At 41.5% G+C, this 26861-nt stretch overlaps 2 protein-coding genes across 4 annotated transcripts in view; one reads left to right on the top strand and one right to left on the bottom strand.

Moving 5' to 3' along the window:
• The window catches only part of GPM6B (glycoprotein M6B), a 31197-nt gene extending 13248 nt beyond the window's left edge, over positions 1-17949 (top strand). For 2 of the 3 annotated variants that reach the window (XM_009895215.1, XM_009895214.1), the window contains 6 exons: positions 5180-5366; positions 9227-9383; positions 12578-12749; positions 14673-14746; positions 15044-15109; positions 15816-16322. In XM_009895215.1, coding sequence (XP_009893517.1) covers positions 5180-5366; positions 9227-9383; positions 12578-12749; positions 14673-14746; positions 15044-15109; positions 15816-15896 — 737 coding nt within the window. In that variant the 3' untranslated portion in view covers positions 15897-16322. Of the gene's footprint in view, positions 1-5179; positions 5367-9226; positions 9384-12577; positions 12750-14672; positions 14747-15043; positions 15110-15815; positions 16323-17505 lie in introns of those variants that run through there. The other variant, XM_009895213.1, reaches the window with a different exon arrangement.
• A 2671-nt stretch (positions 17950-20620) lies between these two features.
• Positions 20621-26861, bottom strand: part of OFD1 (oral-facial-digital syndrome 1) — a 33982-nt gene continuing 27741 nt past the window's right edge. Inside the window, exons 18-22 of the mRNA XM_009895212.1 lie at positions 24753-24872; positions 23528-23670; positions 22423-22593; positions 21717-21784; positions 20621-20666 (exon numbers count right to left, since the gene is read on the bottom strand). Of these exons, the coding sequence (XP_009893514.1) occupies positions 20621-20666; positions 21717-21784; positions 22423-22593; positions 23528-23670; positions 24753-24872 (548 nt within the window). The remainder of the gene's footprint in view (positions 20667-21716; positions 21785-22422; positions 22594-23527; positions 23671-24752; positions 24873-26861) is intronic.

Genomic DNA, 26861 nt, shown 5'->3' with positions numbered 1-26861 from the left:
AGTCATTTCCTGCATCCCTCACTGCTTCCCCTGTAGCTGTCAATCATTCTGTAAGGTATGAAAATGTACATACTAGCATGCATAAGCCATTCAGAATGGAGATTTAAAAAAATACGGTAGGTGGCAGAAAGTGAAATTGGCATTTACTTCCATTGACATAAAGTTCATTTTCTGACAAAGATCCGTGGTGGTTTAGGAATCCCATGGTATTACGCACAATTGGTATTGGATAATCTTCAGCTCTGGGGAAACAGGGTGAATGTAAAGCCTTGAGTTCTCCTCTTACATGTATTTGTGATTGGGAGTAGTGCTCCCAACACCAGGCTCCTGTGGATGTATAATAATGAGCCTGATTTACATGCGATGGCTGCATTCAAGATGTTATCTAGTGCTTTTTCTTTCCTTGGGTCTTTTGCAACCTTCTTTTTGTTAAAACAGTTCTTTCACACCTGCTCCCTGAGCTGTGGTGCTGAAGCCAATAGAGATCATGGTTCTGTGGTGGAACATGCCGTGTAATTTCAACCACGTATTAACGGGACAGGTGTCCAACATGCCAGGATTTCTAAAAATGCATTACACAATTACAGGAAGTAGGTGACGAGAAAAACTGGTGCCCATTGCTTCATCTTTCAGAACAGCAAGACAGATTATGGGAGGGGATGAAACAAAACTTCTAAGGAAAAGAAAGTGAGAACTAACTCAGAAAACAGTCATGGAAGCCTGGAGGTTTAGCTTCCTGAAATGGAGAGCTTTTCTAACCTCCTTTCAGGTTCTCTTTGTTCCTTGGGTTTTTGTTCCATAATGACCTTGACTATAGGATCAATGATTCATACCTGAGATACCTTGACGCACTAGTTCAACCTAGGAGGAGTTTGGGATGTTAGAGGACAGGCTGGTTTTCTGTCCAGGAGGTGTGGACACTCATGTTTTCCATGCTTCACTTTGAGGGATGGCTTTGTGAACATGCGTCTGTCTCAGCTTTTCAAGTCCGGGCTTGAAGAACTGATGTGCAAACTTTGTAGAGCAAGCTCTGGGAATACTCAAGACAGCTACCTGATCCCATTGGATTGGTTTTTGTCATCTCCGAAGCACAGATTTTGTCATTCCGCTCCATCTTGACCTTAGTAGGATGAGTTAGGGTCTGAGAATTGCCTTTTTTTTTTTTTTTTTTTTTAAGACCGCTTTCCATTAATTCTGCATTACCTTGCTTTCCTGAGTTTAAATCTTAAAGCCATACTTAAAGTACCGAAGAAGGTTTAGCCACACAATTGCCATTTGACTTGGGAAATTGCATGGCTAAGCCCCTGCATATATGCAATAGCCTGTACACTTCTTGGTGGATTGTACAGTTGTTCTTCATACATTAAGCAACCAATTGCCGATTAGTGTACATATGTAGGTTCATCCTTTACCAATTTCCTGTGACTGATAGTTTCCAGGAGATTAAAAGAATAGCCGGTTCCTGCTTTTTCTCTTCTCTTTATTTTTGTCCTTTAGCAAGAATATTTGTGTGTGTATGTGTGTGTTTAATAGCATTCATTCCCTAGAGAATAATCTCAGTCCTTGTTTCAGCTGGCCTCCTTCTGAGAGTGTGTTAAATCTGTAGCCAAGATCACAGGCAGCTCTGGGCAAATCATTGGGCTGTTATTAACCTGCCTCCATGGCAACTGCTGCTCGCCAGCCTGAGGACAAAAAATGTTTTTATTCTGCTGAGTTGCACAAAAGGTTCTAGTGATGCCTCGCACAAAATGGCCATTGAAAGGGGAGATGCAGTGATGTGTGTTTGTGCTGTACAGTTTCATATTTAAATCATTTTACACTGTTGTGTTGGAAGCGGATAGACAGCTGCAAAGTTCACCGTGTTTGCCATATGGAAAGTAAAACTAGCAGAAAATTTGAACTAAACTTATTTTAATACTACTTATTTTTTGTCAGCTTGAGTTCACAGGCCTTCAGCCTGCAGTTATCATCAGTGCGTTAGCAAGTTGTTTTGTGAACATGGACTAGGCAAACATCATCATGGGTTTTCGGTTGTACTGTATGAAGATGCTTGCTTGACTTGGGGTTACATAAAGCACGTTTCCTGGAAAGCTTTCAATTTTTTCAGGAATCCTCCAATATGCTTCAGTGCTTGTTTGGGAAGCTTGGTAAGCGTATCCTAGTGCTTGATGAGCTTCAAATTTTAGCTGGTTTTGAAAGCTGTGCCCAGCAGTACTGTTTGAGGCTTGCTTTAAAACAAAATTATAAAAACCAGCTATATTGCTCAGGCTAGGCATGGATTTAAGCTGCTCCTAAGAAGTGTTCGCAGTGGGATCTGTGGGGGGTCTGGCAGCCCCAGCACATTGATAAGGTTGTGTCCCACAGTTAGTTACCCTCTGGCAGGCGGCTGTGCAGCTCTGCTGTCAATTTGGGTGCAGAATGACTATGTACGGATGGATGCTCTCTCGGAAACATGCTGGTTTGGGATGCTTCCTTTGCTTGCATGCTGGCAGCGTGCTATTTCCCTGTGAACTGAAGTCCCTCTGCTTCCTGCTTTGGTCTTGGTGTGACGGTGAGTAGTTTCTGCAGTTCCACATCTGGGCAGTTTTCTCTGCCTCGCTCAAAATAGTGTGGTTGCTTTAGACACCTCTTAGGACGTCCCTTGGCCGTGGTCTGCACTGATAAAACAAAGGCCACCTGGGTACTGTGGTGCCTTTTTACTTGGGCTGTAGAGAAAGACATAAAGAATACGGCCACAAAGATGCTATATGCAGCTGCCAGTTGGTGGGAGATGAGAGGGGGTTTGCCGCTGTTGGCTTGTGTTCGAGGGTCTGTGGATCAGTGACAGGTATTGCCGTGTGTTTGGGTAAGGGATCCAATAAACTCTCCAGGGCGAGTGTTGTGCTGGTGGCCTGGAAAGGCAGCTGTGTGGTGGGGGGCACCAGGAGGACAGCCACCTCCTTGTGGGGGGGTTAATTGTCAATCCTGGATCTATACCGTTTTTTAGAGTTTTGTCAAGCCAGCTGACCCCATCTCCTTAAACCGGCAGCTGTTCTTTCGGACTTCATTGATCCCTTGGCTTTGCTTCCAGTTGTTTTTTATTTCCTGCCTCTGATGGGATCCTTCTGCGAAGCAATCTGTGGATCAGCATGATTAGGTGATCAGTCTCCTCCACACCAAGCAATGTTTAGTCACCTTGTCCTATGGGAGCGTGGCCCGAAAGGCCATTCATTTTGAGCTGGGCTGAGGCCACATGTGTGTGTTGAGCATTGCCCGCTGGATCGGAGCATCGTTACTCTTGGGTAATCCTTCACTGCTAATCCTGTGCCAGGTGCAAGCGTTTCTTGGATTAACTGTTGGAGGTTTGGGCCTGACCCGGCAGCAGATGCTGCGGAGGCGAGCCAGCCTCATGTGTGCAACTGCTGATGCGTCTGGCGTGTGGCTTGTGAGCTGCATTCAGGCAGATCCCCCAAAGCAGAAGATCGCTCTGCGAGGTCTGGTGTCTGAACTTGACTCTGGACCTCTGTGATAAGTTGAAAACCAGAAATTATTTCCTCTGATAGCGTGCATTTGGGTTTTGTTTTCCCCATCACTGCTAAGCTGCAGTGTTTGTTCATTCGGCAGTATTTTTGTCATGAAGATAGTTCCTACTGAGTGGACTCCAGCTGTGGGCTTGACTATAAAAGCTTCCCAGGCTTGTCTGTGTACAATTAAATTTGGTCTGCAGTTAGCGAAGTGGCGTATCATAAGTCATTTCGGTGGTGATAGCTGCATAAGCCTGACTAGGACACTTGCTAGTGACTCTCTAAAAGAAGAGTTTCCCACTTAGGAAATGAGAAAGCTTTCAATTATCAGATGGATATTATTCCCCTGTGCTTCACGGAAGTGCCTGCTCTGCAACTCATTCATTAGTGGGAATGGGAGGGGGATAAAAATAAACTTGCCTCATGTGGCGGATGGAGACTTGCTGATCTTTGCGAGGAATTTTTGGGGCGGGAAGATGTGATGTGATGTACGTACTCACCAGCTGTCTCCCTGCCTTCAAATGCTTTGTCCATTTAGTACCTTCCCGTAGAAGCAGCGGGCTGTTCCTGCGACACGCAATGCTGGTCGCTCCATTAAGCGTTGTCTTAATGGCTTGTGTTTTGCGCAGTTGTATGAAATGCACATTAATGGAGACAGCTTAATGCCATCACCCAAAAGTAATGAATTGGTATGGATTGCCATTACCATTATAGCGCAGTTAAAAGCTGTGTTTGTTTCCGATTTACATTTCCCAGCTCTGCAAGCAGATGGGTTTTCAGGCCACGCGGTCGGGAGGAACCTGGCAATTCAGCTGCAACCTCCTTATTACAGTGTTTGTAGAACAGCAGTTCTGGGGGGGTATTTTGTTAACTCAGACTGCTTAAACGATACATTTCATTAAAACTGTGATTATGCTACTGTAGACTGTATTCAGGGATCACTGTAAATCCAGTGTATCCTATAAAGCTGGAAATGTATTGTCTGTGTAGTACAGCTTCACTTCACTGCTCTCGATTAAAAATTGCTACTCTGTGTCCCCCATTCCATTTTTTTGTTGTTAAAATATCTGTATCCCTATAACCTCATACGGATGCATACAAAAAGATACTCGGGAGCCATGGGAGAGTGTAGGGTGATTAAGTTTTGCAGACCTAAATGTGTTCCTCTTCCAATGGAAGTGCAACGTATCTTACTTTTCCAAAAGGCTTCATTGTCTTGAGTATTCGCTTCTTTGGCTTCCTGAATGGTGCCAGCGTAGCTGCTGCTCCTGCTGTTAGTAATGCTGAAATGTGGCGAGCTCCGCATGAGCAGCTGAATTGCAATGGATCACTTCAGACAAGTGATTTTTTTTCTTTTTCCATTTCATGGGCTGTCTCATCGATCTCCTCTTGATCCTGTAAAGACAGGAGCACTCAGCCCACTTTCTGGGCTTTCAGTCCATACCAACAGATCTGTAGGTCACTGCTTTAGAGGGTGATGTTGTCTTGCACCACCTATAGATTTTTGCTTAGCATGTCAATGCCTGGGCCTTTTAGTCCCTGTGGTTTTTACCAAGTGGAGAACAGATATTCTTTTCCTCATGGAATACAGATTCCTCCTCTGAATACAAATACTCTTTTTCTCATAATTTGCTTTTTGCTCATAATGTTTCTTTTGCTTTCTCTCTTCTGCTTAGGTTGCTTTGAATGTTGCATTAAGTGCCTAGGAGGAGTGCCATATGCTTCGCTCGTGGCAACCATTCTCTGCTTCTCGGGGGTAGCGTTGTTTTGTGGCTGCGGCCACGTGGCACTCACGGGAACCGTGTCTATCCTTGAGCAGCACTTCTCCACGACTGCCAGCGACCATGCTTTGCTGAGTGAAGTGTAAGTATGCCTCCCATTTCCATTATTCCTCATAACACCCTCATGCTAAATGAGTAGAGATGGATTCAAACCTCAGCCTCCATCCCTGAGTATTAGGTTGCTTGTTTGTCCAGCAGCACGCAGTGGTTTTTTTGTGTTCATGCACAAACAACCAGTGTATCCTGCTTAACCTGTTTATATGATGACCAGTACTATTTAATATCTTCATCAGTGCCGTGGACAGTAGGATTGAGTGCACCCTCAGCAGGTTTGCAGATAGCACCAAGCTGAGTGGTGCAGTTAGTTCACTTGAGGGAAGGGATGCCATCCACCGCGATCTTGACAGCCTTGAGGAGTGGGCCCCTGTGAACTTCATGAGGTTCAACAAGGCCAAGTGCAGGGTACTGCATCTGGGTCGTGGCAACGCCCCAGTATCAATACAGGCTGGGGGATGAAGGGATGGAGAGCAGCCCTGCAGAGAAGGACTTGGGGATGTTGGTGGCTGAGAAGCTCAGTATGACCCAGGAATGTGTGCTTGCAGCCCAGAAAGCCAACTGTATCCTGGGCCGCATCAAAAGAAGCATGGCCAGCAGGTCAGGGGAGGTGATCCTGCCCCTGTACTCCACTCTGGGGGGACCCCATCTGGAGTACTGCATCCAGCTCCTGAGTCCTCAGCACAGGAAAGTCATGGACCTGTTGGAACGTGTCCAGAGGAGAGCCACAAAAGTGATCAGGTGGAGCACCTCTTCTATGAGGAGAGGCTGAGAGAGTTGGGGCTGTTCAGCCTGGAGAAGAGAAGGCTCCAGGGAGACCTTATAGCGGCCTTCCTTAAAGAGGATTTATAAGAAAGATGGAGAAATGCTTTTCACCAGGGCCTGTAGTGACAGAACAAGGGGTAATGATTTTAGTCTGAAGGAGGGTAGATTTAGTGTTTGTTGGTGATGCAAAGTTTGAAGGAATGACAGGAATAACAAGGAAGTGTTGTTCTGTCCATCCCCCCTCAGAAGAAGGTGGACTGGGATTGTACAAATGAGAAAAAAGAGAGAGGACAGACTGGAAAGAGCTTAAATGTTTGTCTCTGCAACCATAGCCTTTGGAAATAACCACCGGTGAATTATATGAGGCTTTTGTGCTCCCGAGGCTTCTCCATGACACCAGAGGAAGGTGCCCTGCATGAGGGCCAGCGCCGAGCGCCACCAGCGTGAGCCTCTGCTTCTCTTTGACGCTGAGGGACACGCCGGTCCCAGGCTGTGGGCCAGTGGTCTGACCATGCTGGGCCTTTATGCGGCCCCTCCAGCTGAACCCCCAGGCTTTGAAAAGGCTTTTGTCAGGTGGCAGCGAGGAATTTTGCACAAGTTGTGATTCCTGACGGCTGCGCACCGGTGTCAGGATGCTGACTGGGTCTGGGTTCGGCCTCTTGCCCACTGCCCACCACGGGCCAGCACTGGCCACGGGCACAGTGCGCAGCTGGCCCCTGGAGACACCTCTGTCCCAGGGCAGGGGGGCAGGCCTGAGGAAGGGCAGCCAAAACCTTCTGAAAGCCACCTGAGGGCTTGGGGAGGGGGGCCCTGTGCAGGCCATGAAGAGGCGGCCTGTGTGGTGCGCGCCTGTGGGTGTTGCGCATGCAGGGGTGCGCTGGCAATGAACACGGCACGCGTGTTTTGCTTACCTGCCCCTAAGACCCAGCTTTAAGGACATTATTCAAAGACTTTGATATCGGGGTCCAACCCGACACACTTAATTCTCCTTTGTTTTCTTTTCTTTCATCACTGACTCCCTTTATGCGCTTGTGGACGGCTGAGCCCTTCCCATCCCCCGGCACCACTGGTGTCAGTCCCGCAGCACCGTTTTGGAGCTTCCCTCCCCCCTTGCAGGACCCTCTCTGCCCAGACCTGCCACCTGGCTCCAGGACTGGGGGTCCCCCACCCCAGCACCTTCCACCCTCACACTCTGGCTGTGGCCGGGCACCATGTCCCCAGCTCCAGTGCGCGAGCCATGAGCACCCTGCAGTTAGCTACAGCGTTTGGCCAGAAACCATGAGCAGCTGTTCTTCAGCAACTGCGTAACAAAATGCCCTCTTCTTGTATGAGTCTTCATTTGAGCAAAATAGAAGAAATTGCAGAAGAAGCCGTAACAGGCAGCAAGTTTTAAATTTTGGAGAATCGTTGACAATGTTTCTTGTCAAGTCAGCATCAGCAGCTGAGGAAACGCCTAATTTCTGCCAAAGCGGCTGAGGTCTCAGACTCTGTGGAGGCCTAACAAGAAAGTTAAGGGGGAAGGGGTGCTAGAAGGGGGCAAATAATTTAAGGCCACAGGTACATAAAATAAATGAAAAATTATGCTAGTAAGTCACCCTTCGGAACAGATTTTTTCAATCAGGTTTTATATCACTAATTTCTGGTAACATGCATTGAGTCTCTCCTAGACTATTAATGATGGTGAAATGAATTCTTCTATACTGTCTTGAATTGTGACTTAATTTTGTCATGCTTTACAGCACAGATGCAACGGATTTATCCTGTTATTTTTATTTTTAATCAGTTTGGAAAACAAACATAAGACTTCCCACATATAATTTTAAATGAGCAATACTAGTTTGATACAAGGGATGTGCTATCTGTCTGTATAACATTTAACTATATAAATAGTAGTCATCAGTTTTCTTTAAATTAAGCTAAACCATGCAGATGCTCCTTGGAGGTCTATGCGAGCAGCTACTTAGTGGAGAGTGGTAAGAATTGAAAAAAACATTTGAGGAAAAATATATTTCTCCTTAGAAAACTAGCAGTACAGACATGTAAAATTAACCTCTCTGTTCTGTGAATAGCTTCATCCAAAATAACCATCCCAACAATTAAATTACATTTAAAAAGGTATACGTTCTGGAGAAGTTGTGCTAATAACAAAGTACGACTTGTATGGAAGATTTGGCATTCTGGTCCTCCAAAACAATTAGCTTCAGATACTGAATCTGATTGATAATATTCAGAAATTATTCTTTCCATTCTAGCCAGAGTACAAATACTGTAAGAGTGTCGTTGGGGATGGTAGATTTTTAAGGAATCGAGAACTTTCTCAGGTAATATGTGAGGGAAGTGCTTATACCATGTGCCCTGAGATCTTCTTCCTCTGGATGGTTCCAGAGTACCTCAGATTGAAACATTGCCTAAATATTTGTTTCAGTTTTTTAAAATGTAATTACACTTTGGGGAGCTCAACACGGCCATGACTTAAGGCACTGAAACTACCTGCCTACTTGGAAGTATCCTCCTAGGCTGTAGAGCAAGCCATTCCTCCCCAGGAGAAGTCACTGCATATTTGCTGAGTTTTTTTGTATCAGACAAGTATCACTGAATTTACAAATTTTTGCAAATGTACATTAATGGATTTTAGAGGGAGAAATGGTGAATTTCAGGGACTGTTTCCTTTCCCTAAGCCAAAGGAATCACCACAGAGCCTGATAGTTCAGCCAGTAGTTCAGCTCCAGTCTTTGCCATTTCAAAGCCCTGTGTTGTCCCTGTCAGACATTCCCTGAGTTAGGTGTCAGCATCAATAATAGGAAAAAAAAAAAAAACACCTTCATAGTGGGGCATGAAATTGCGGCTTCAAGCTGGTGACTAATACCAGTCTGTGTCAGAACTGCAGCGCAATCAGGGGATGCTTGAGCAGATGCAAGACTAATGAACACCAGTATTGCTTACCTGTAGAAGTGGGATAGTCATACTGGCGCTCTCCTGCAGCCTGCTTGCTTAAAATGTGTTAAGGAGCCTTGAACTGTATTTTCTAGAGAACGAGTTATCTCATACCTGCTATGATTTGGGAGGACTGACTGTTTTCATAGGACTGAAATCTAATTCTATCTTCTTTCTTTCCCATTTTAGAATACAGCTCATGCAGTATGTAATTTATGGCATTGCATCATTTTTCTTCTTATACGGAATAATCCTTTTGGCAGAAGGTTTTTATACAACAAGTGCTGTGAAGGAGCTGCATGGAGAGTTCAAAACAACAGCCTGTGGCCGCTGCATCAGTGGAATGGTGAGTAGTATCAGAAATGGGAACAGTGGTCTGGGCTTGCTAAAACTTGTTGGGCTCAGTTTGACTCCTCTTGTTTTTGAACAACAGTGTATTGCTGCCTTCTTTGTTTAACTCCTTATGGGTGGTCACAATCAATCCCTGTTGCAGATCCTTCTTTGATCTTCGAGGATGCTTGGTCAAATCTACATTCTGCAGATGGACTGTCGGGGTGCTCCTCCACTGTCATAAAGCAGAACCCACTGGTCTGAACTAAGCTGATGGAGACTGCTAATTTTAAAACTCTCAATGTGAGACAAAATGAAATTTGTGCTTTTAAACATGGAGCACACTAGTGATGCTTAAAGGCAGACTGTAAAATGGCTGTGGTTTGCAGAGCTATTAAAATAACAAACTGTAATGCCTCTGATTTCCACAGTCAATTTTGCTTGAGAATGTCTGGATCCTTCAGACAAATAGTCATGAATGAATCTTCACAACATCTTTGTACTTGATTCAAGTATTGCTGTCTTGCTTTTGCAGATGGCAAAAGGCATACAGATATAATAGTCTTTCTCACAAAGCTGAAACACTTAAAGCCTTCAAGTTACAAGCCATCTTCCCTTCAGTATACTTTTGTATCAGAATGAAATTTTAAACAAAGTTTAACTAAAAATAAAACTTCAGATTCTCACCCACGTTGCCCCCTAGGGCGCACTCTGCAAGAACAGAAACATAACTATGTTTCTGAGACAGGATTTCAAAGCTATTTCTGAAAGTCTGAATTCAAAGCTCGTAGTAATGGAGGAAGCTAAGCAGTATGACAGATCGCCCACGGGAAAGTGTGGGTGAAAAGAGAAGAGGCTTTTGATGTGATTGTTGCATTTTAATATACAATCTATATCCTGTACTTTAAAAATATGTACTTTCAGCTGGTTAAATACAAAAGAGATGCATGTTTATTTTCAAGAGGGTTAACAATTTTCCGCTGTGCTGTGGGATACTTACTGAATTTTTCAAGAGCTAATAAAAATAAGACATCCGATAACTTTCCAGTTAAGCAGCCATTTACTTGCTCTTTTTCTAGCAAGTATGATCTTCACTGAGGAGCAAAATTAGAGCTAAAGCAGTGTTTTCCAAAGATCCAGAATACATTAGAAACATAAATGTATGTGCATCTCATTAGTGCAGACAATTGCTTGTGCAGTTGAGTAGTTGCAGGCACATGATTGTCAGCTGCTTGTACAAATACCAGCGTGACACATGGAAATACGACAGAAAAATGTATTTTCATGTTTGCCCATATTTGTCCACACAATGAAGGAGAGAATTTAGCAGCCGAGTGAGGGCTTGGAGCTCTGTTAAGACACATCAGTGTTCAGTGGTACCAGTCATGGTGTCAGAATTCCTGTATGCCACTGTGTAGTGGTAGAGCTGCGTAAAACACCAGGGTTAGAACAAGGTTTGGGAGGGGATACAGTATCTTAACAAACTAGTGGCTGCAGCTATGTACAATGAGCTTTTGGACATACAGTGAGTTTTTTGCATCTTTGATCAAGAGCTCCTCTACTTCTTCCTCCATTACATTACCAAGCAAGGTCCTGAAAGGCAGTCCCTTCCATCTTGCATAAGGTTATTACAGACGACAGACTTCCGACTTTCCTAAATTATTTGCGTTGGCTGTGGTAATGCAGAATAGCCATTTCCCACAGTTACTGCATTAAATGTGAGAGTAAGTGTGTTTTTCCCTGGCTATTTTAGGAGTTAAAGCTTTTGGGTACTTTCTCTCATGCACTGTTCCACATCCATGTATGCAAACCCATATTTTACGTATAGTGTATGAATAGAAATCCTTTAAACTGGTCCACTTGGTCCTTAGCAAAATCCAAAGAGAGAATTCTCAATTAGCATAAAACATACAGGTCTGGTGTATGGCACTATCTAATAACGAAATAGTTTCGGTTCAGTTGTGTATAATTGAAAGGCTAGCGGGGGTTTTTGTAGCCCTTAGTTTTGCAAGCACTTCTACCTCCACACACACACCGCCTCCGCTGACTGTAAAACCTGACCAATTGCTCAACCTTTGCTGTAATGTTTGCAGTGTTGTTCAGCACATCTGGACCAAAAAAAAAAAAAACAACAAAAAACTATGAGGATGCAAACTTCCACCACTGCAGCAGTAGTTCAGTCCATCAGTTCTGGGTCAGGCTGAGACAATTTTTCCCCTCAGAGCCTTTCCCATCCTTGCTGTTGTTCTTTGGCACACAAGTTTTGAGTATGATAGTACAGCATCAGTGCTTTACTGGAAGTGAAGCCTTTCCAGTCCACCTACAGTTAGATAACAGTGAAAAGGGAACACACAAGATGGAGCAGCTGTCCCCTACTTACCAAGCAGGATCCAAATCCCAGTCTCATCAGGAGGAGGGAGCTAGGAACTGATGCCAGAGCTACTGTTTCACCATAAAACATAGAAGAAGAGGGGGAAAGGGAAGAGGTCCAGTGGGAGGAGGAAACTGGAGATTTCCAAAGCAATAATCTTACCAAAGAAAATGCACATAATATTTTTTTTTTTAAAAAAAAAAAGAGCAAACCCAAACCAGCAAATTTCAATGGAAAATCCACGATTCTCTAAGGTGAAGTAACTTAATTTTTCTTCTTGGCTATGTGTATTAGATCATTTGAATCTTTCTGATCTGCTGTAACGGTTGTGGTATGTTTTCAAAAGCAGGTATTCTCAAATGTTACACTCAAAATTGATTTCAATAAATCAGGGAGTACAGGAGAGCTGTGAACATCGATTCGCTCAATTGTTTTGATTTGCAAGCTGTACAGAAATGCTAGTATGTTACAGTTAATTAAAAAAAAACCTCCTTAAATTCATTTTTGTTGGAATTTTATTGGTTTTAGCCTACAGCCAGCATCCCTGCTTAGCTGAGAATCTTGAGAAATTAATGGACTGTTCTTTTAGGGGGTCAAGCTGTTTACTCAAGCAGGCTGATGAAAAAGGAAATGTCTGAATTACTTTCTTAGTAGCACTTAAACTACCTAAGTATTTGTAAGCAATGGGATTACTGATTTTATTTGTGCTTGGAAATGAAATGTTTTATTACTTGACTTCTTGAAAGTATGCTTAAAGATTATTTTGAAGCATTTTTAAGGAAATTTCAAGTATTCTTTTCAAAGAATGAAGGTGAAATACGTGTGTTTTCTCTGTCCAGTTTGTTTTCCTCACCTATGTGCTTGGAGTGGCCTGGCTTGGGGTCTTTGGCTTCTCTGCTGTGCCTGTCTTTATGTTCTATAACATATGGTCAACTTGCGAAGTCATCAAATCTCTTCAGACAAATGTGACAGTTCCAGGGGACCAGATCTGCGTGGATATCAGGCAATACGGTACTTATTTTAATCCTGATTAAATGCTTTATCCTTTCTCCTTGGTCTGTCTTCAGTAGTTTTGTCTCAGCCTTATCAAGAGAACCACATGCAAAAGCATCGTGCATCTTTGAATGTGCTATTACTTTTCTAATTAATTCAGATTACACTCTTTCCAGATGCAATCAGTTCAACTGAACTGGCAAGTCATTTATCTAAAATGATTTTGTAGCGGTTTCCAATACTATAATATTAGGTATAAAAATAGATCACCCTCAAAATAAACTGCTTAGAAACAGCGCTGAGAAATAGATAACCAGATTCTGGTTTTGGAACCTGTATGTTCTTTCCTTTCAAAAAGCTGTTTTTACATTTAAGTATGAAGTTAACACCTGAACTTTGCTCTAACAGTTATTTTCAGTTAAAAGACCAAAAACCTGCAATCAAGAGTCTGCCTTAGCTATTAATGAATTATTACTGCTTTTTGATGACACACAGAAATCTGAGGGGGTGCAGGTAGCAGAGGAGTGGGGACAACAGCTTAAAATAGGGTCAGGCTTTTCAGGTAGTTCATTCCTTGAGGTGAATTTTTCCTGAAGTTAATCTTTTCAGCCTCCCTTGTGCAGAAGAGCTTTTGTCACCGTTACTTTTGGCTTCCTTTTAGCTAACATTTTCTAGGAACGTTTCTTTCTTTGGACTAAGTCATTCAAAGCTGAGAAAACGGATTCAGAGTTGGAAAAGTAAGAAAGCTTGGCTTTGCTTCCCTAGCGGGGCTGTAAGTCCAGTAAGGAGAAGATAAGATACACTCATTTTAAAAGCAACAAGGCCCAAATCAGTTAGATGTTTGCATCCCATTTTAGCAACTGAGAGCAAGAGGCTGGCAAGATGTTTTCTTCAGCAGCAGAGCCGGGGAGCGCAGGGAGAAGATGGGCTCCTCCACCTCTCTGCTTCTCCTGGTTGTTTCGCAGCTGTGTGAGCGCCATGTGGGGCTCTGCTCTTCCTCTGATTAGTAAAATCATTCGGGTTTCAATGAGTGACTGGAGGGAGCAGCTCCTTAACAGGCAACTTGTGTCACTGAATTGTCCTCATATTTTTGGGTGGAAGCGGTGGCTAAAAGGCTTCGAGTGTGTATTGCAGTTGCAGAGAGGCAGCTGGCTTTAAAGTAAATCCTATAAAATCTTTTTGAAAGCCGTACCATCCCGAGTCAATTTCAATGACCTGCCCCTGACAGGGTTGCTAATTCCAACCAGCTGAGTTTGAAGTGCAAGTTATATGGGGGAGACAAACTGGTTTTCTCCTGTTTCAAATGGCTTTTGCTTAAGCTTTACATCTGTTACGGGCCTAAAAGTTTAGGTTATTTTAAATCTGCTAGATCCTGTTGACTTTTCAGATTTTCAGTTGTGTGAGGAAAGTAATTGGGAGTACGTGAGGCGCGGCAGACTGCATTTTCTTGTAGCAGTGTTCACTTCATGCTTTTCACCTATTTGAACTAAACCAGCAAAACCCCTGCAGTCCTTCCCTCTAGCTCCATATTGACACTCTTCTACAGTAGTTACTTGTTCAAGTAGAACTTAATCCGGTAAGCGCGCGCTATCCTGCAAGGTGCCAAGTACCCCTGAGATGCAGATTATCCCTTTCAGCGCTGAGTGGGGGAGTAGGCAGTGTGTGACTGGACCTGGAGTGCAAAAACCCAACCAACCATTTGGCTGCCATATGGGAGAAGCACATCTGAGAACACGCCTTGGCAGCGAGCCGCCGAACAGGGAGAAAGCACAACTCGAGCGAGTTGTTTCAATTCCCCCTGCCAACTCAAAGCTGTACTGGTCAACGCGCGGATGCCCAGAATGGGAACACAACTGGCAAGTGGGTGGAAAAGATGGGAGAGGAACAGAAAGCCTGTGTTGATTGCTAAAATTAGCAGTTTCTTTTGCTGTGGTATTTCAGGTATCATCCCTTGGAACGCTGTACCTGGCAAAGCCTGTGGTCCGATTTTAGAGAACATCTGCAACACGAATGAGGTACAGACACATAACCTGCGTGCAGCTTTTTTGCCTCCAAGTCACTTGGGCACCGTATAATAAATAACTTGATGAAAGTTTTGGGGGAAAACTGGTGCCAATAGTATAAAGAGATTGATTAAATGCAACACTGAAATTATCCTGTGTTAGGTCATCCAGAAAATGAAAATTATTTCAGAACGTTTTTATTTTCTAAAGCTTTGAATATGTTTTATTATCCTTATTCTCTAGAACAGTTGAAATGCGTTTTATACAATCCTCAATTGCTTCAATGTTTTTAACATATTTTTTCTCTAGTTCTACATGTCTTACCACCTGTTCATTGTGGCTTGTGCTGGAGCTGGTGCCACTGTCATAGCATTGGTGGGTAGCATTTTTTGTTGTTTTATCGTGTAACGTGTTCCTTTCAGGCTTAAGATGCTTTAAGATTACGTTTTGCATATCTTAAAAATAGCGACACTAGACATTAAGGAGGGCGAGCTGTAATCACCATTATTTGCTGCTGTGGTTTGGTCATTACAAGTCAGCAGGTGCCAAACTTTTGCTTTAAGAAGTCATCTTAACGCACCTCCCCCATCTTTAGAAAAAAATTCTTTGCATGTCCTTTGAAAAGCCCACTTCTAGTCACTATTTCTGTTCTTAGGCCCACCATTTCTTTTCATTTTTGTAGTTTATTTGATCAATCGCCTGTAACCTCTTGGGTTTCTTTTGTCTAGACCCAGGCAGTTGGAGTAGTCCAACTCTGCAATGCCAATTTTAGGTAGCAGTTGGAAAAGGGACGTTAACGAGATGACTCGCTTCCTATGTCTTAAGGCTTCCTCTAGCTGCCAGTTTCTAACCTCACATCAGCCAAATCTAGGTGTAATACTCACTATTTGTGGATGAAATAGCCTTAGGTCTGCATGTAGATTATCCTCTCCAGATAAAGGGCGAGTTATTTATCTTGCATCTTCACCCTGGAAGAAGCTCAGAATAACGTCTGTTGTAAAAATATCGACAGTTGCCCATGTGGGCTTGAGCCGTCACCTTGTTGTATCTTACTCTCCTGTATTTTGTTCTCTTCCACCAGCTGATCTACATGATGGCTACTACATATAACTATGCTGTTTTGAAGTTTAAGAGTCGGGAAGATTGCTGCACTAAATTCTAAATTGTATAAGCCCAGTAAAGAGCTGCATTGCGTAGCTTGAAATACCACTGACACCCTAGGCTAAAAGTCTAGCTTTCTCAGTTTTGTTACCGTAATTGTAAATAGCTTCAGTAAGCATCGTTTAGCTCATCAGATTAATAAAATGACTTCTTGTATATGAACTATGGTATGGATGAGATCTGGCTATTTCTTCATGTCGAGAGGATTCAGTTACTGTAGGGGTGTTTATAAATCATCCTTCTGAAGATGGGACGTTTCCATTTCAAGTCTCCACTTGCTTTCTAACAGGCATCTCTGAAACAAATCCTGGGAGAGTTCAGGGTCAGAATTACTAATTTATCCTTCAACCTGAACACCAAATACAACCCCCCACCCCGAGCATACAAAATACATATGATACAAAAGAAAAGGAATAGTAAAGTAGTGCCGGTCTCTCTTGGCAGGAATCAGAAGCCCAGGTATTATGAATTAGTCAGTTTGCATTTCCGGTGCACGGATGATAAAGTGGATTATTTTCTTTTACTTCATTTTTAAGTAATTGCCAAATCATGCTCTCTCTGGAAGGAAATAGCTCCTTGTATTAGCTCCGCGTAAAACAATCACCTTCTTTCTTTTGGACCCTGAACTTGTCAGAAACGGCGTATAAATAGCTTCTGTTCTTGTACGGCTTGCACTTTAGTAACTGATTTCTCAGTAGCCAGATCTCAGAACTGTAAGTATGACTGCACGGGAAGCAAAACCATGCATAGGTCATAGAGACCTTTTTACACTGTTGGGATTAAAAAAAAAAAAAAGTGGTGAATCAGTGTCTTTGGATGTAGATGTTTTGCATGAAGTATGGTGAAAAGAAGTTGGGAAGAGATGAATGCACAAACTAGAAAAAAATCCATGCAACAATAATAATAATAATAATAATAATGAAAAAAAGAACCAGTTGCTACATGTGATACAAAACTCTTCATCTGAGGTTGGACAATGGAAGTTTAAAATGTAGTTACATAAATATACGGTTAAGACTTCTTCTTAACCCAGAGATTGCATGCTTTTGCTTAGTTTTGGACTCATGTTTTGTTGTTTAATTTTACACTATGCTAATGTAGCCTTGTTCACGTAAATAAAAAAGTTTACAGTTTCAGGCTTTTTCCAGGGGGAGGGTGGAATTCTCATCTGCTTGTTGGGGGCAAAGACTTCCCAGGATCTGGGCTTGGATATGCGTAAACACCACAACCCTAGGAAGCAGGTCTTCTGAGCACCTCCTCGGTCCTAGTTTACAGATTACATATACGGCCACGTACAAAACTTTTTTCCTGCTTCCCCCCATTCTGCATTTTAATTGACCCGTACAACTCTGTAGCTCATTTTATTACTGTTATACTAACTTCCTCTAAATTGTGAATAACCAACTGAAATATTAGCATGCCAGATTCTAGAGATCTTTGAAAATAGCCTCTGTGCTTGTTTTAATAACCGAATGCTTATTAACGTAGAGTAACTTTATTTTTTTTGTTTGTTTTGGTCGTTATTTTAAAGAGCGTCTATTAATCTAACTAGCAGCTTGCTTTGCCTCTTGACATGCTCACTAGCCATCATGCTCACCCTTCTCTTCCAGATCCACTTCCTCATGATACTGTCTTCTAACTGGGCCTACTTAAAGGATGCAAGCAAAATGCAGGCCTACCAAGATATCAAAGCAAAAGAAGAGCAGGAGCTTCAGGATATCCAGTCTCGGTCAAAAGAGCAACTCAATTCTTACACATAAATGTTGGCCACAGTAATTCAGCCGAAGAATTCTGTAGCTCTGACAAATCAACAAATAGCTGCTCTGCAGTACAGATGTGTGTCTACCAAACAAAATTAGAGAGAAGTGCAAAAGCTTCACATTCCAGCTCCTGGAACGCATTCGTAGGGAAATCTTCCCATGGGTAATCTTCCATCCTTTCATACAGAGAATGGAGGTTTTATTCCAGGCATTTTAAAAGGCAACACTTCACAATAAGTGACCAAATTATTCTTCTTCGAGACTTTTTGGTATTTAATATTTGACGTGTTCCACAGCATGACGTCCTACACAAAACCGTGGCAGGTGCTCCCAACCAGCAGGCAGTAGATCTCTGTACAGACCTTAGGCAAAGGCACGTGTGCGGTGTGTGATTTTTAGTATCTCCGTTTATCTACCAAACGAAACTGTGGCCGGCTAAGATTTCTATTTCTGACCGCTCGCGCTGACCTGACGGCGCAGTTGCAGCGTTCCCGAAGTTGCAGCGGGGCTGTCTTTGACCCCTCTTTCCAGGGGCCGCAGGAACAGCGCTCTGCTTCTGTGCCACACTTTTTTTATGATGAAGTGACGCTCACGCTCCTGTGCTTACGTGCGTGTTGAGCAGATGTCCCAAGTTTTAATCTTTTTATTAACTATTTAATGGAATGTAGATCCCTGGATCTGGATAATGATCCCCTTCTTTTTGAAAATAAATGTCAGCTTTGCCTTAATATTTATTTTCTATAAATGTCTTAGCATTTATATAGTGGCAGGAGACCATTATCCTACATTTTAAGTAAGTGAAAAGTGTTACCTTATTAAAATGACACTGATCTGACTATTCCAAACGAGCGGATGAGAAAGTTTGCAGAGTTTTACACAAACAATAAAAATTACAGCCATAAAACAGAATACAGGATGTCCACCTTTCTCTATCTTGGTGCTTAGCAAATTTATAGTCAGTGCTTATGTGTTTTCCTTTTTACAGATTAATTAGCACACTAAGAAAATGTGGTGTTCAGAAAAAAAAAAAAACAAACACAAACTGGTGCCATTTTAAAGTAATTTCCCATAGAAGTCTGCCTTCTAATTAATGTTTTTTTCAGAAGCATTCAGTGGTATCTTGAGTATTAGTGATGGTATATTTGGTGTTTGTTCTATATGATATATATATAACTGTTGGGGGGGGGAGTAAAATACATCAGTAATTTGAAAAGATTAAATATTCAAGTCATACCCATGTTAAACTGACGTGTGGTTTGATAGTTTTGACTGTTTGCTGAATATAAATCAAAGGAAGCACAAATTTCTTCAAGTCAGTATTAAGAGAAAAGGCATTTGGGGGGGGTATTAACTTCAAATTATTTTTTTTTTCTTTTGTTACATATTGAAGTCTAATTTGACAGTTTCAAAAAAGGGGCAAAGTTGATCAATGTAGAGCAAATATGACAAAATAGCCTAGTGTATGTTCTTACCTGTTGCATGAAGGAGACATTTCTACAGCAATGCAGGTGATGTTCTAGCCCAGTGTTTGCATAAGGGTAATAATGGAGGCAGTGTCTTAAAGCCTAATTCTTTTCTAATTCAGTGTAGCTATTACTGGGAGTTTTTGAAGTTTTGTTTAAGTAGTCTAATATTTTTATGTAAAGAGCATTAAATTTTGCTATGTATAAATTTTTGTAACCTAACAGTGAATCAATATTTTCTATCAGTGCCAAGGGCTTCCTGTAGTTACATCCAAGTGTTAAAATAAATATTTGTAGATAATAGACGACACTTGTGTATGCTTATTTGAAAACAGATCCATAGCTGCTCCATACTAGTGCATCTCTAGGCTTTATGTCTCTCTCAGAAGTGAAACCCGTTTTTGTTCAGTAGTATCTATCTGTCCACGTGCTCCTGCCGGGGGAAGGGCGGCCCTGCAGGTGCCCGCTGCAGCGTGGTGCGTCAGCCAGTGTTCCCAGCATGACATAGCCCTAGTTGTTCCAGGCCAGCATAATGCAACGAGCACTATCCGTCCCCTTCCGGGACAGCAAATGGAAGGCGTCTCACGGAAATTTTGTAACAGCGACACCAAATTAAGCAGCAGGTACAATTAGACTAGCCACCAACTCGCTTCTCATCTTAATTTCTAAAAGCAAAGTTTATTTCTGTCGCATTTTTGGGTACGCTGCGTTTCAACATCCAGTGAATTCGCAAGACAGAACTTCAGTTTTTGCCCTTAAATTCTGTCAAACTTGACTTCACGTTCTTGTAGTTAGGTCAAGATGAGCAGCCTCAAATGCAGTGCAAGTTGTAATATATGCTGCCAACCTAAATTACTTCATTGATTAAAAAAAAATACTGTATTTTATACTGTAAATAAAGTTTAATGATCTTGCCTATAATCTACCTACAAAATACAAAGCTTAAATAAAGATGAGTTAAATAGCATTTTTATTTGAATCTCTCCATTCTGGGCTGGTTAATACCAACAAGGTGATACATGAGATACGGCTGCTTCTAAAAGTGTGTGTTTCCTCAGCTTGGGTCTGGCGGAAGCTGAGGGGCTCCACGGGACACCTTTAAAAACGTGTGACGATGACAACTGTTACCTGCACGCTGTGACCTACCCTTCGTAACAGCTGGAGGGGAAGGGGCAGGGGGAGGTGGGGAGCACCCCTTGGAGAAGCTGTCCCAGGTTACAGGAATTCAGTGCCAAAGCCAACTGACCTGAACGTACTGACTTAATTTTCTTACACTCCTTTGTCCTTTCTCTCACCCCACTCAAGGGCCTCCTTCTGGATTAATAACACATCAGGGCTCACTCTTTGAAGTCAGTGATTGAAGTGACGAGCTTTATTAATTTGTAATTACACAGCCTGCAATCTTGGTGCCTAACATTTGTTACAACTTTTTACAGGCAGAAAGCTGCTTTTAAAACATTTCTAGTGTAAAAATAATAATAATAAAAATCAGTAGCTATTCTTCACCAGAAGTTTTCATCCACATCTCCATGAGAAATTCCGCCAGCGCTGTATTAAGGATAGGAGGGAGGGAAAGAAAGCGGTATGAGTCCACAGTAGTGTCTTGTCTTAAATCTTAAATATAAATACTTGTTTTAAAAAGACAGTTAAGAGACTGCCCGTGCTGCAAGTCTCCTGCTGTTTTGGAGAACTGAAGGAAATAACAAGCCTTTAAGGGTGAGGATTTGGGCCTTCAGGAACAGAATGCCATCGCGTATCTCTCAGAAAGCAGTACTGTCTATCCATTGCTTCCGTACTGCTTAACCAGGGCAAAGAAATTTGCTATACAGAGAGCAATCCAGGAGCAGCAGGGTAAGGTCTGGTATGTAAAACAGCACTTGAAGGGCACAGACAGTACTGAGTACTACAGTTAGTGTGAGCGTTTAGGTTTTTCTTAACCATCCTATATTTTTTGCTCATATATACTTTCAATTCTACATCTTCAAATAAACGGAAAGATTTGATAGACATGGAGTGGGGGTTGTTTTTTTTTTCTTTCCCTTGATAGAGGGAAAGCAAGTAAAAACTACATATCCTTATTTATTGATGCCTAGAGAGACCCAGGGGAAGTGCCCTAGCTGCAGTAACTCAGTGCAGGCAGCCAAAAATCTCTGTAAAAAAGTGTGTGAAGCAGTTTGTTAAAAGTCCATGATGCTACAGATAAATCAAAGCTAGGTTCAATGCTAATAACAGACTATCTGCAAGGTACAGCGCAGGCAAGCCTTCACAGTGCCGTTACCCAAGAAAAATCCATCACACTTCAGCTCACTGTGAAGGAACTGAGATGCTGTTCAGTGGCAGATAAAAGGTTTCAGTTGCCCAGTGACTGAAACAAATCACTGAATGCAGTTCCCAGATCCGAATGCCATATAGTGCGTAACTCCCCTGTCTAAGAACTGGAAGGATCCTCAATTTTTCCAACACACTTGCTTTTGATTACTAGCTTGTTTATATTTATTTTGCTTTTTAAGAAGGCAGATGTCACAATTGTAATTCATGCTGTAACTATTTATTAATACGGGGTAATAGAAGTGATTACTAGTAATATGTGAGCCTTACCTGTCATCCTTTTCACTAGATGTAAGTCCCTCTGTAAGTGATACTTCTGTTTCTTCTTTCTTTGAATTCTGGGAGCCAACAGGAAAATACACTTTCTGTAACTGATTTTTAAGGTTTAAGCGACTCTCAATAATAGCACCTATACTTTAAGGCACCTAATTGAAAATAAAACTACTATTTCTACAAATGCTGCATTGCATCTAGAATAACGATGCCTTGGAAAATCAGGTTTGGATAATGTTGGAACAAAAGTATGCTGCAGTCCTTCATCAAAGTAATGTTCACCCATGTACGCACTTGGTAAAATTTTCCATTTTGCCAGAATAAATTCTATCAGTCGTGCTAGGGGAACACAAACTGATCTCTGTAGAGTCAAACTGTATTTAAACACAGTTTAAAATAAAAATTGAGGACATTTGAATTTAAATACTGTCCTAGTACCTAAAACCAAACTAAACCCCTCCCAGCATACCAGGAAAAAAAACAAAACCCTTATAAAAGAAAGAATTTTCAGGGTTTTTTTTCTTTTGAATAAACACATTTCTGCAATACAAATCCAAACACTCATCTCTGCAGGTTGTTACATAAAGCTTCTGAATGAAGAAAAAAAAAGAAAGAATGAAAATATTGTTTTCATACTAAGCGTATTTTAGCAAAACAAATTCAGCCAATAATATTTTTGGGTCTGGGTTTTGAGAATACTCACCTTGTTTGCCAGTTCCTGCTCTCTTCTCTGCTGAATTATTCTCATGTATTTTTCTAATGGGTTTGGAGTAGGATCCTTTAAGTCATCTTCAGCACCAGAATTAGTGTTTTCAAGTTCTCCTCCCTCTTTATCTTCTTTTTCTTCATCGATTTTCTTTGAGTCTTGGATCCACTTTAAGACACCAATTCAAAATTAAATACCGATCAGCTCAAGAAGAATAGCTTTTACACCTAAACACCTGCACTATCTGCAGGATTTCATGTTAACCCCAGTAAAACATGCCAGTCTTAACAGCACTAAATTTGTGACACGCAGTTCAAGACGAAATGTTAAACTATTGCTTCAATTCAGAAAGAGACATCCCACTCTAGCCCTGTCTGGATGTCTGAGGTGCTGGGAGGCCTGAGGCTTCTGTGTGCGACGTCTACGTGTGAACTGAAGAAGATGAGCTGACACAGGTACGCGAGTTTCTTGAAAAGCCTAATTTGCTGGTGTATAGGGGTAGCATGAGTATGTCTCTTCACCACCACTGCGCTGAATCAAATTAACCAGGGTTTAAGGGGAGGAAGAGGAAATGGGAGGGAGCAAAAAACAAGTTTTGTACAGGTCCTAGAAGTCCAGAACACTACTTCAACACGTGCTGCATCAGCTCAAAGGGATTTAAGCAAACTCCTTAAGGTCTACCTATAACTTCTATTTCCAAGAAGGTACCCCCGATACCCCGATACAAGCAGATGAACAGATGGACATTAACATGTTCTGGTGGTGTCCCACCAACAGCAGTCCAGATCAGAAAGTCAGTGAATGTACAGCTTGTTCCAGTAGCCTGGTGACAGCTGCCTTTTAAGTTCAGTCATAAAACTGTTGCTTCCAGTTGCAGGAAGCATGGAAGAAAAAGCATCTGTTTCCAGTGAAATAGTCACATAAGAGAAATTCTTGCAAGACTCTTCGGTTAATCGCACAAATACATAAAAGTACTTAGCCTCTACTACTTTAGCTTAAAGAATAAAATCTATTTTTAACCAAGTAACGCACACAGCAATCCTAAAATACGTGGCACTACAAAGCTGCATTACTTTCAGAAATTAAAATACTACATTGCTACCTCCTTGTTAAGCTTTTCCACTTCTTTTTGCTCTCTTTCCAAAGCTTCTTGTTGTTCTCGCTCTCTCCTTTCTTGTCTTGCTTCTTCTAAGTTTTTCTCAACTTCTCTATTCTGTTCTTCGATCTGCCTTTGATCCAGCACCGCTGTGAAAAATAAATCAAATCACAGATGTTGAAATAATGTAGTTCAGTAATCTACTACAGTAGCATACAAACAAGTAACAGGTTCCTGCATAACATCAATAGTAAATGAAAAACAACTGCATATATTGCCTATACGTATACCAAAGTTATTCATAGGTATCTGGTAATGTTTCTTTCCACCTCTAAATGTTTTTAGTCTGCTGTATGACTCACTAGGAGTTGAACAGTAGAGCCACACTAGAGGCCGGGGAGTTGACAAATCTCTCTGTGCACTCCTCATTCCTACCACAGACTTTCTCATGAAATCTCTGTTATCCTAACGTTCATGTTGCTATATTTTTTCCCTCTCTGCAATACGGTTGGATACAATTCTTTGCATTTATAAAGCAAAGTACTTAAAAAACCTTTGAAACTGATGGCAGGACACGCTGCTGATGTGACTAGTATATTTAAAAAGCTGTGGAAGTAGAACAGCATTCAGATAGTCATTAGGTGGGCAAACTAAATACAGGGAATTGTAAGAAGCTAGAAAGCTCTTCTCTAAATAGAAATGATCATAATACTTCATCTAGAACAATTAGAAAAGCAGCATATGCTGCACTGAAATCATCCTCATCTACCCAAAGAATTAAAACAGCACTATGATAATACAGTTTGCGAACAGAGTCAAAAAAAATGAAAAAAATCCAGACAAGCGGTACATAAAATACCTCAAGAAAACAAACCCACACAAAACCTTTCCAGTCTTGTTTCTATCAAGAGCAGAAATAATATTTAATAATTATCCTAAAGAGAAAAGAAACAAAACCTTCTCTCCAGAAGTTGGACAGGGGGGGTGGGACGGGTGGCCAAAATGTTTAAATTAAAATCAAATTTAACCAAAATCAGGGCAAAAAAGACATCCTCATACAGTAAAGCAAAAGAAAATATTCCTTGCTCTTTATTACGTAATTAGCACTTTTGGAAAAATTTTCAATCCCGCCAGCATACATACCTACAGAATGTTAAATATTTGGCTTTTTGTGTTATACATCTGACATTTAAAAAGGGTATTCACTTTTGTTTCTGAGCTGAGAACTCACTTAAGTCCTGCAGCGAAGTAGCTGCTGCTGGCACAGTGGCTGTGACATGGTTTCCATTGACGATGTCCCCAGATGGATGCAAGGCATCACTTTCACACTGCTCTGGAATGTCCCCCTGATCTGGAGAAGAAATTTGAACAATGGCTTCGTTATTTTGTAATTACAATAGTGGAGCACAGCAATGGACACAAAGTGTGGGAATGGCTGAATTAGAACACATAAATATCGGCACTAATTGAGCATTTTCCCTTCAACTTGACCATTTCCCTGAGGATTAGGAGTTATTGCAGGCTGTACTTGCTTCTTTAATTACAGAGTTGTTAGTTTTGAAATTAGCTATTGGAACACATCTGTTTACAAAGTCAAAACAGATTCATGAATAAATATACACCAGAAAAACAAAATGTTTTCATTTCTTTACGTAATCAAGATACAGGTCACAGAAAAATTACATGTCCAAGCTTAGCTCATCCTTTCTATGCAGATAAACCAACCTTTGATTATTTGATCACAAACTATTTCTTTATCAGGATCCTTGCCTTCTTCGGCGCACAGGATGCATACTGCTAACTCAAACATTCTACGTTACATTTTCTTCACCCTGCACAACATGGCTCTGAATTTACAATAACAAAACTATTGTACTTCCTCTCTTGATCTTTGATACTCAAATGCTTCTTAATTATTTATCTGCAAAGTATGCAGACTGCTATTATCTCGGTTTTATGGGAGAAAGCAAAAAGACATAAAAAGTCAGATGTAGCCACTATCTCTAGGTAGCCAACCTGAAATACACAGGACCATTTTTCCAAGCATTTAGTGCAACATAGTACAGATACCTTATATGTCTCCTCAAGTTTTGAGTAAAGGTTTAGAAAATATTGATTTCCCATCCTTCAAATATTATCAAGGTTTCAAGAATTCTTCTTTTCCACATTTAAAAAAAAAGGGAAATATTTTCATAGAATCACAAAATGGTTTAGGTTGGAAGGGACCTTGAAGATCATCCAGTTCCAACCCCCCTGCCACGGGCAGGGACCCCTCCCACTAGACCAGGTTGCTCGAAGCCCCATCCAGCCTGGCCTTGAACACCTCCAGGGATGGGGCATCCACAACTTCTCGGGGCAACGAGTTCCAGTGCCTCACCGCCCTCAGAGTGAAAAATTTCTTCCTAATATCATTCTAAGTCTACCCTCTTCCAGGTTGAAGCCATTCCCCCTTGTTCTGTCACTACATGCCCTCGTAAAAAGTCCCTCTCCGGCTTTCCTGTAGGCCCCCTTCATACTGGAAGGCCGCTATAAGGTCTCCCCAGAGCCACCTTTTTCAGGCTCAGAGTTGGTGTTGTTCAGCCTGGAGCAGAGAAGCAGCCTTTTCTGCGTGCATGAAGAAAAACAAGACAGCCAAACTGAACACCCTCTCTCAGAATGGTCTGAATCTTTAAATTAAAATTCTTTTAAAGGAATTATAGATGAAAGCATCACAGAAAATTTCTGCCAAACTGTCGGTCTAGCTAGGTTATAAGAATGTTTTCAGTTTCTTACAAAAGCAACAGGAAGTCCTACCAATTTTGCCAAGGAAAGTTAATTCTATATATGTTTTATGTAAGACCAAAATAATGGGCTATCACACTCAAAAGAAAATTATTCTGTTTTTTTTTTGTTTTGTTTTTCTCTCTCTTTAACTTTAGGTTTAAATTATAAGGTTATCAACAACAACATTATTCCCATTTGAGGCATCAGTACGTTTCAGGGTATGCAATATTTAAATAGTCAAAAAAATTCCTTTTACAAATAGGTTCCTGTTAAATATTATATCTAACTGCTAAATGTCTGCTGACCACACAAACAAAAAAACCCAACCCCAAACCAATACAGTACAAAACATCTTTACATTAACCATTCTGCAAGGGAAAAAAGATAACACTCTTTGTACGCCTTCACTCCTTCATGTAAGGGTGGACAGCAAGTGAGGCATTATATAAAGCACGACGACTAAAAGCAGTTTCTGCCAACAGAAATTCCAATCTTTTCTTGCTAGAGCTCACTCACAGTAGGATTAAAAGGCTTCCACATTTTCTGGTATCTCCTTCACTCCATTGGGTTTTTTTTA

Source organism: Charadrius vociferus, unplaced genomic scaffold (genome assembly GCF_000708025.1).
Source record: "Charadrius vociferus isolate BGI_N301 unplaced genomic scaffold, ASM70802v2 scaffold491, whole genome shotgun sequence".
Lineage (NCBI taxonomy): Eukaryota > Metazoa > Chordata > Aves > Charadriiformes > Charadriidae > Charadrius > Charadrius vociferus.
Note: the sequence above shows the minus strand (reverse complement) of the source record. Positions and strands in the feature narration are given on the sequence as shown.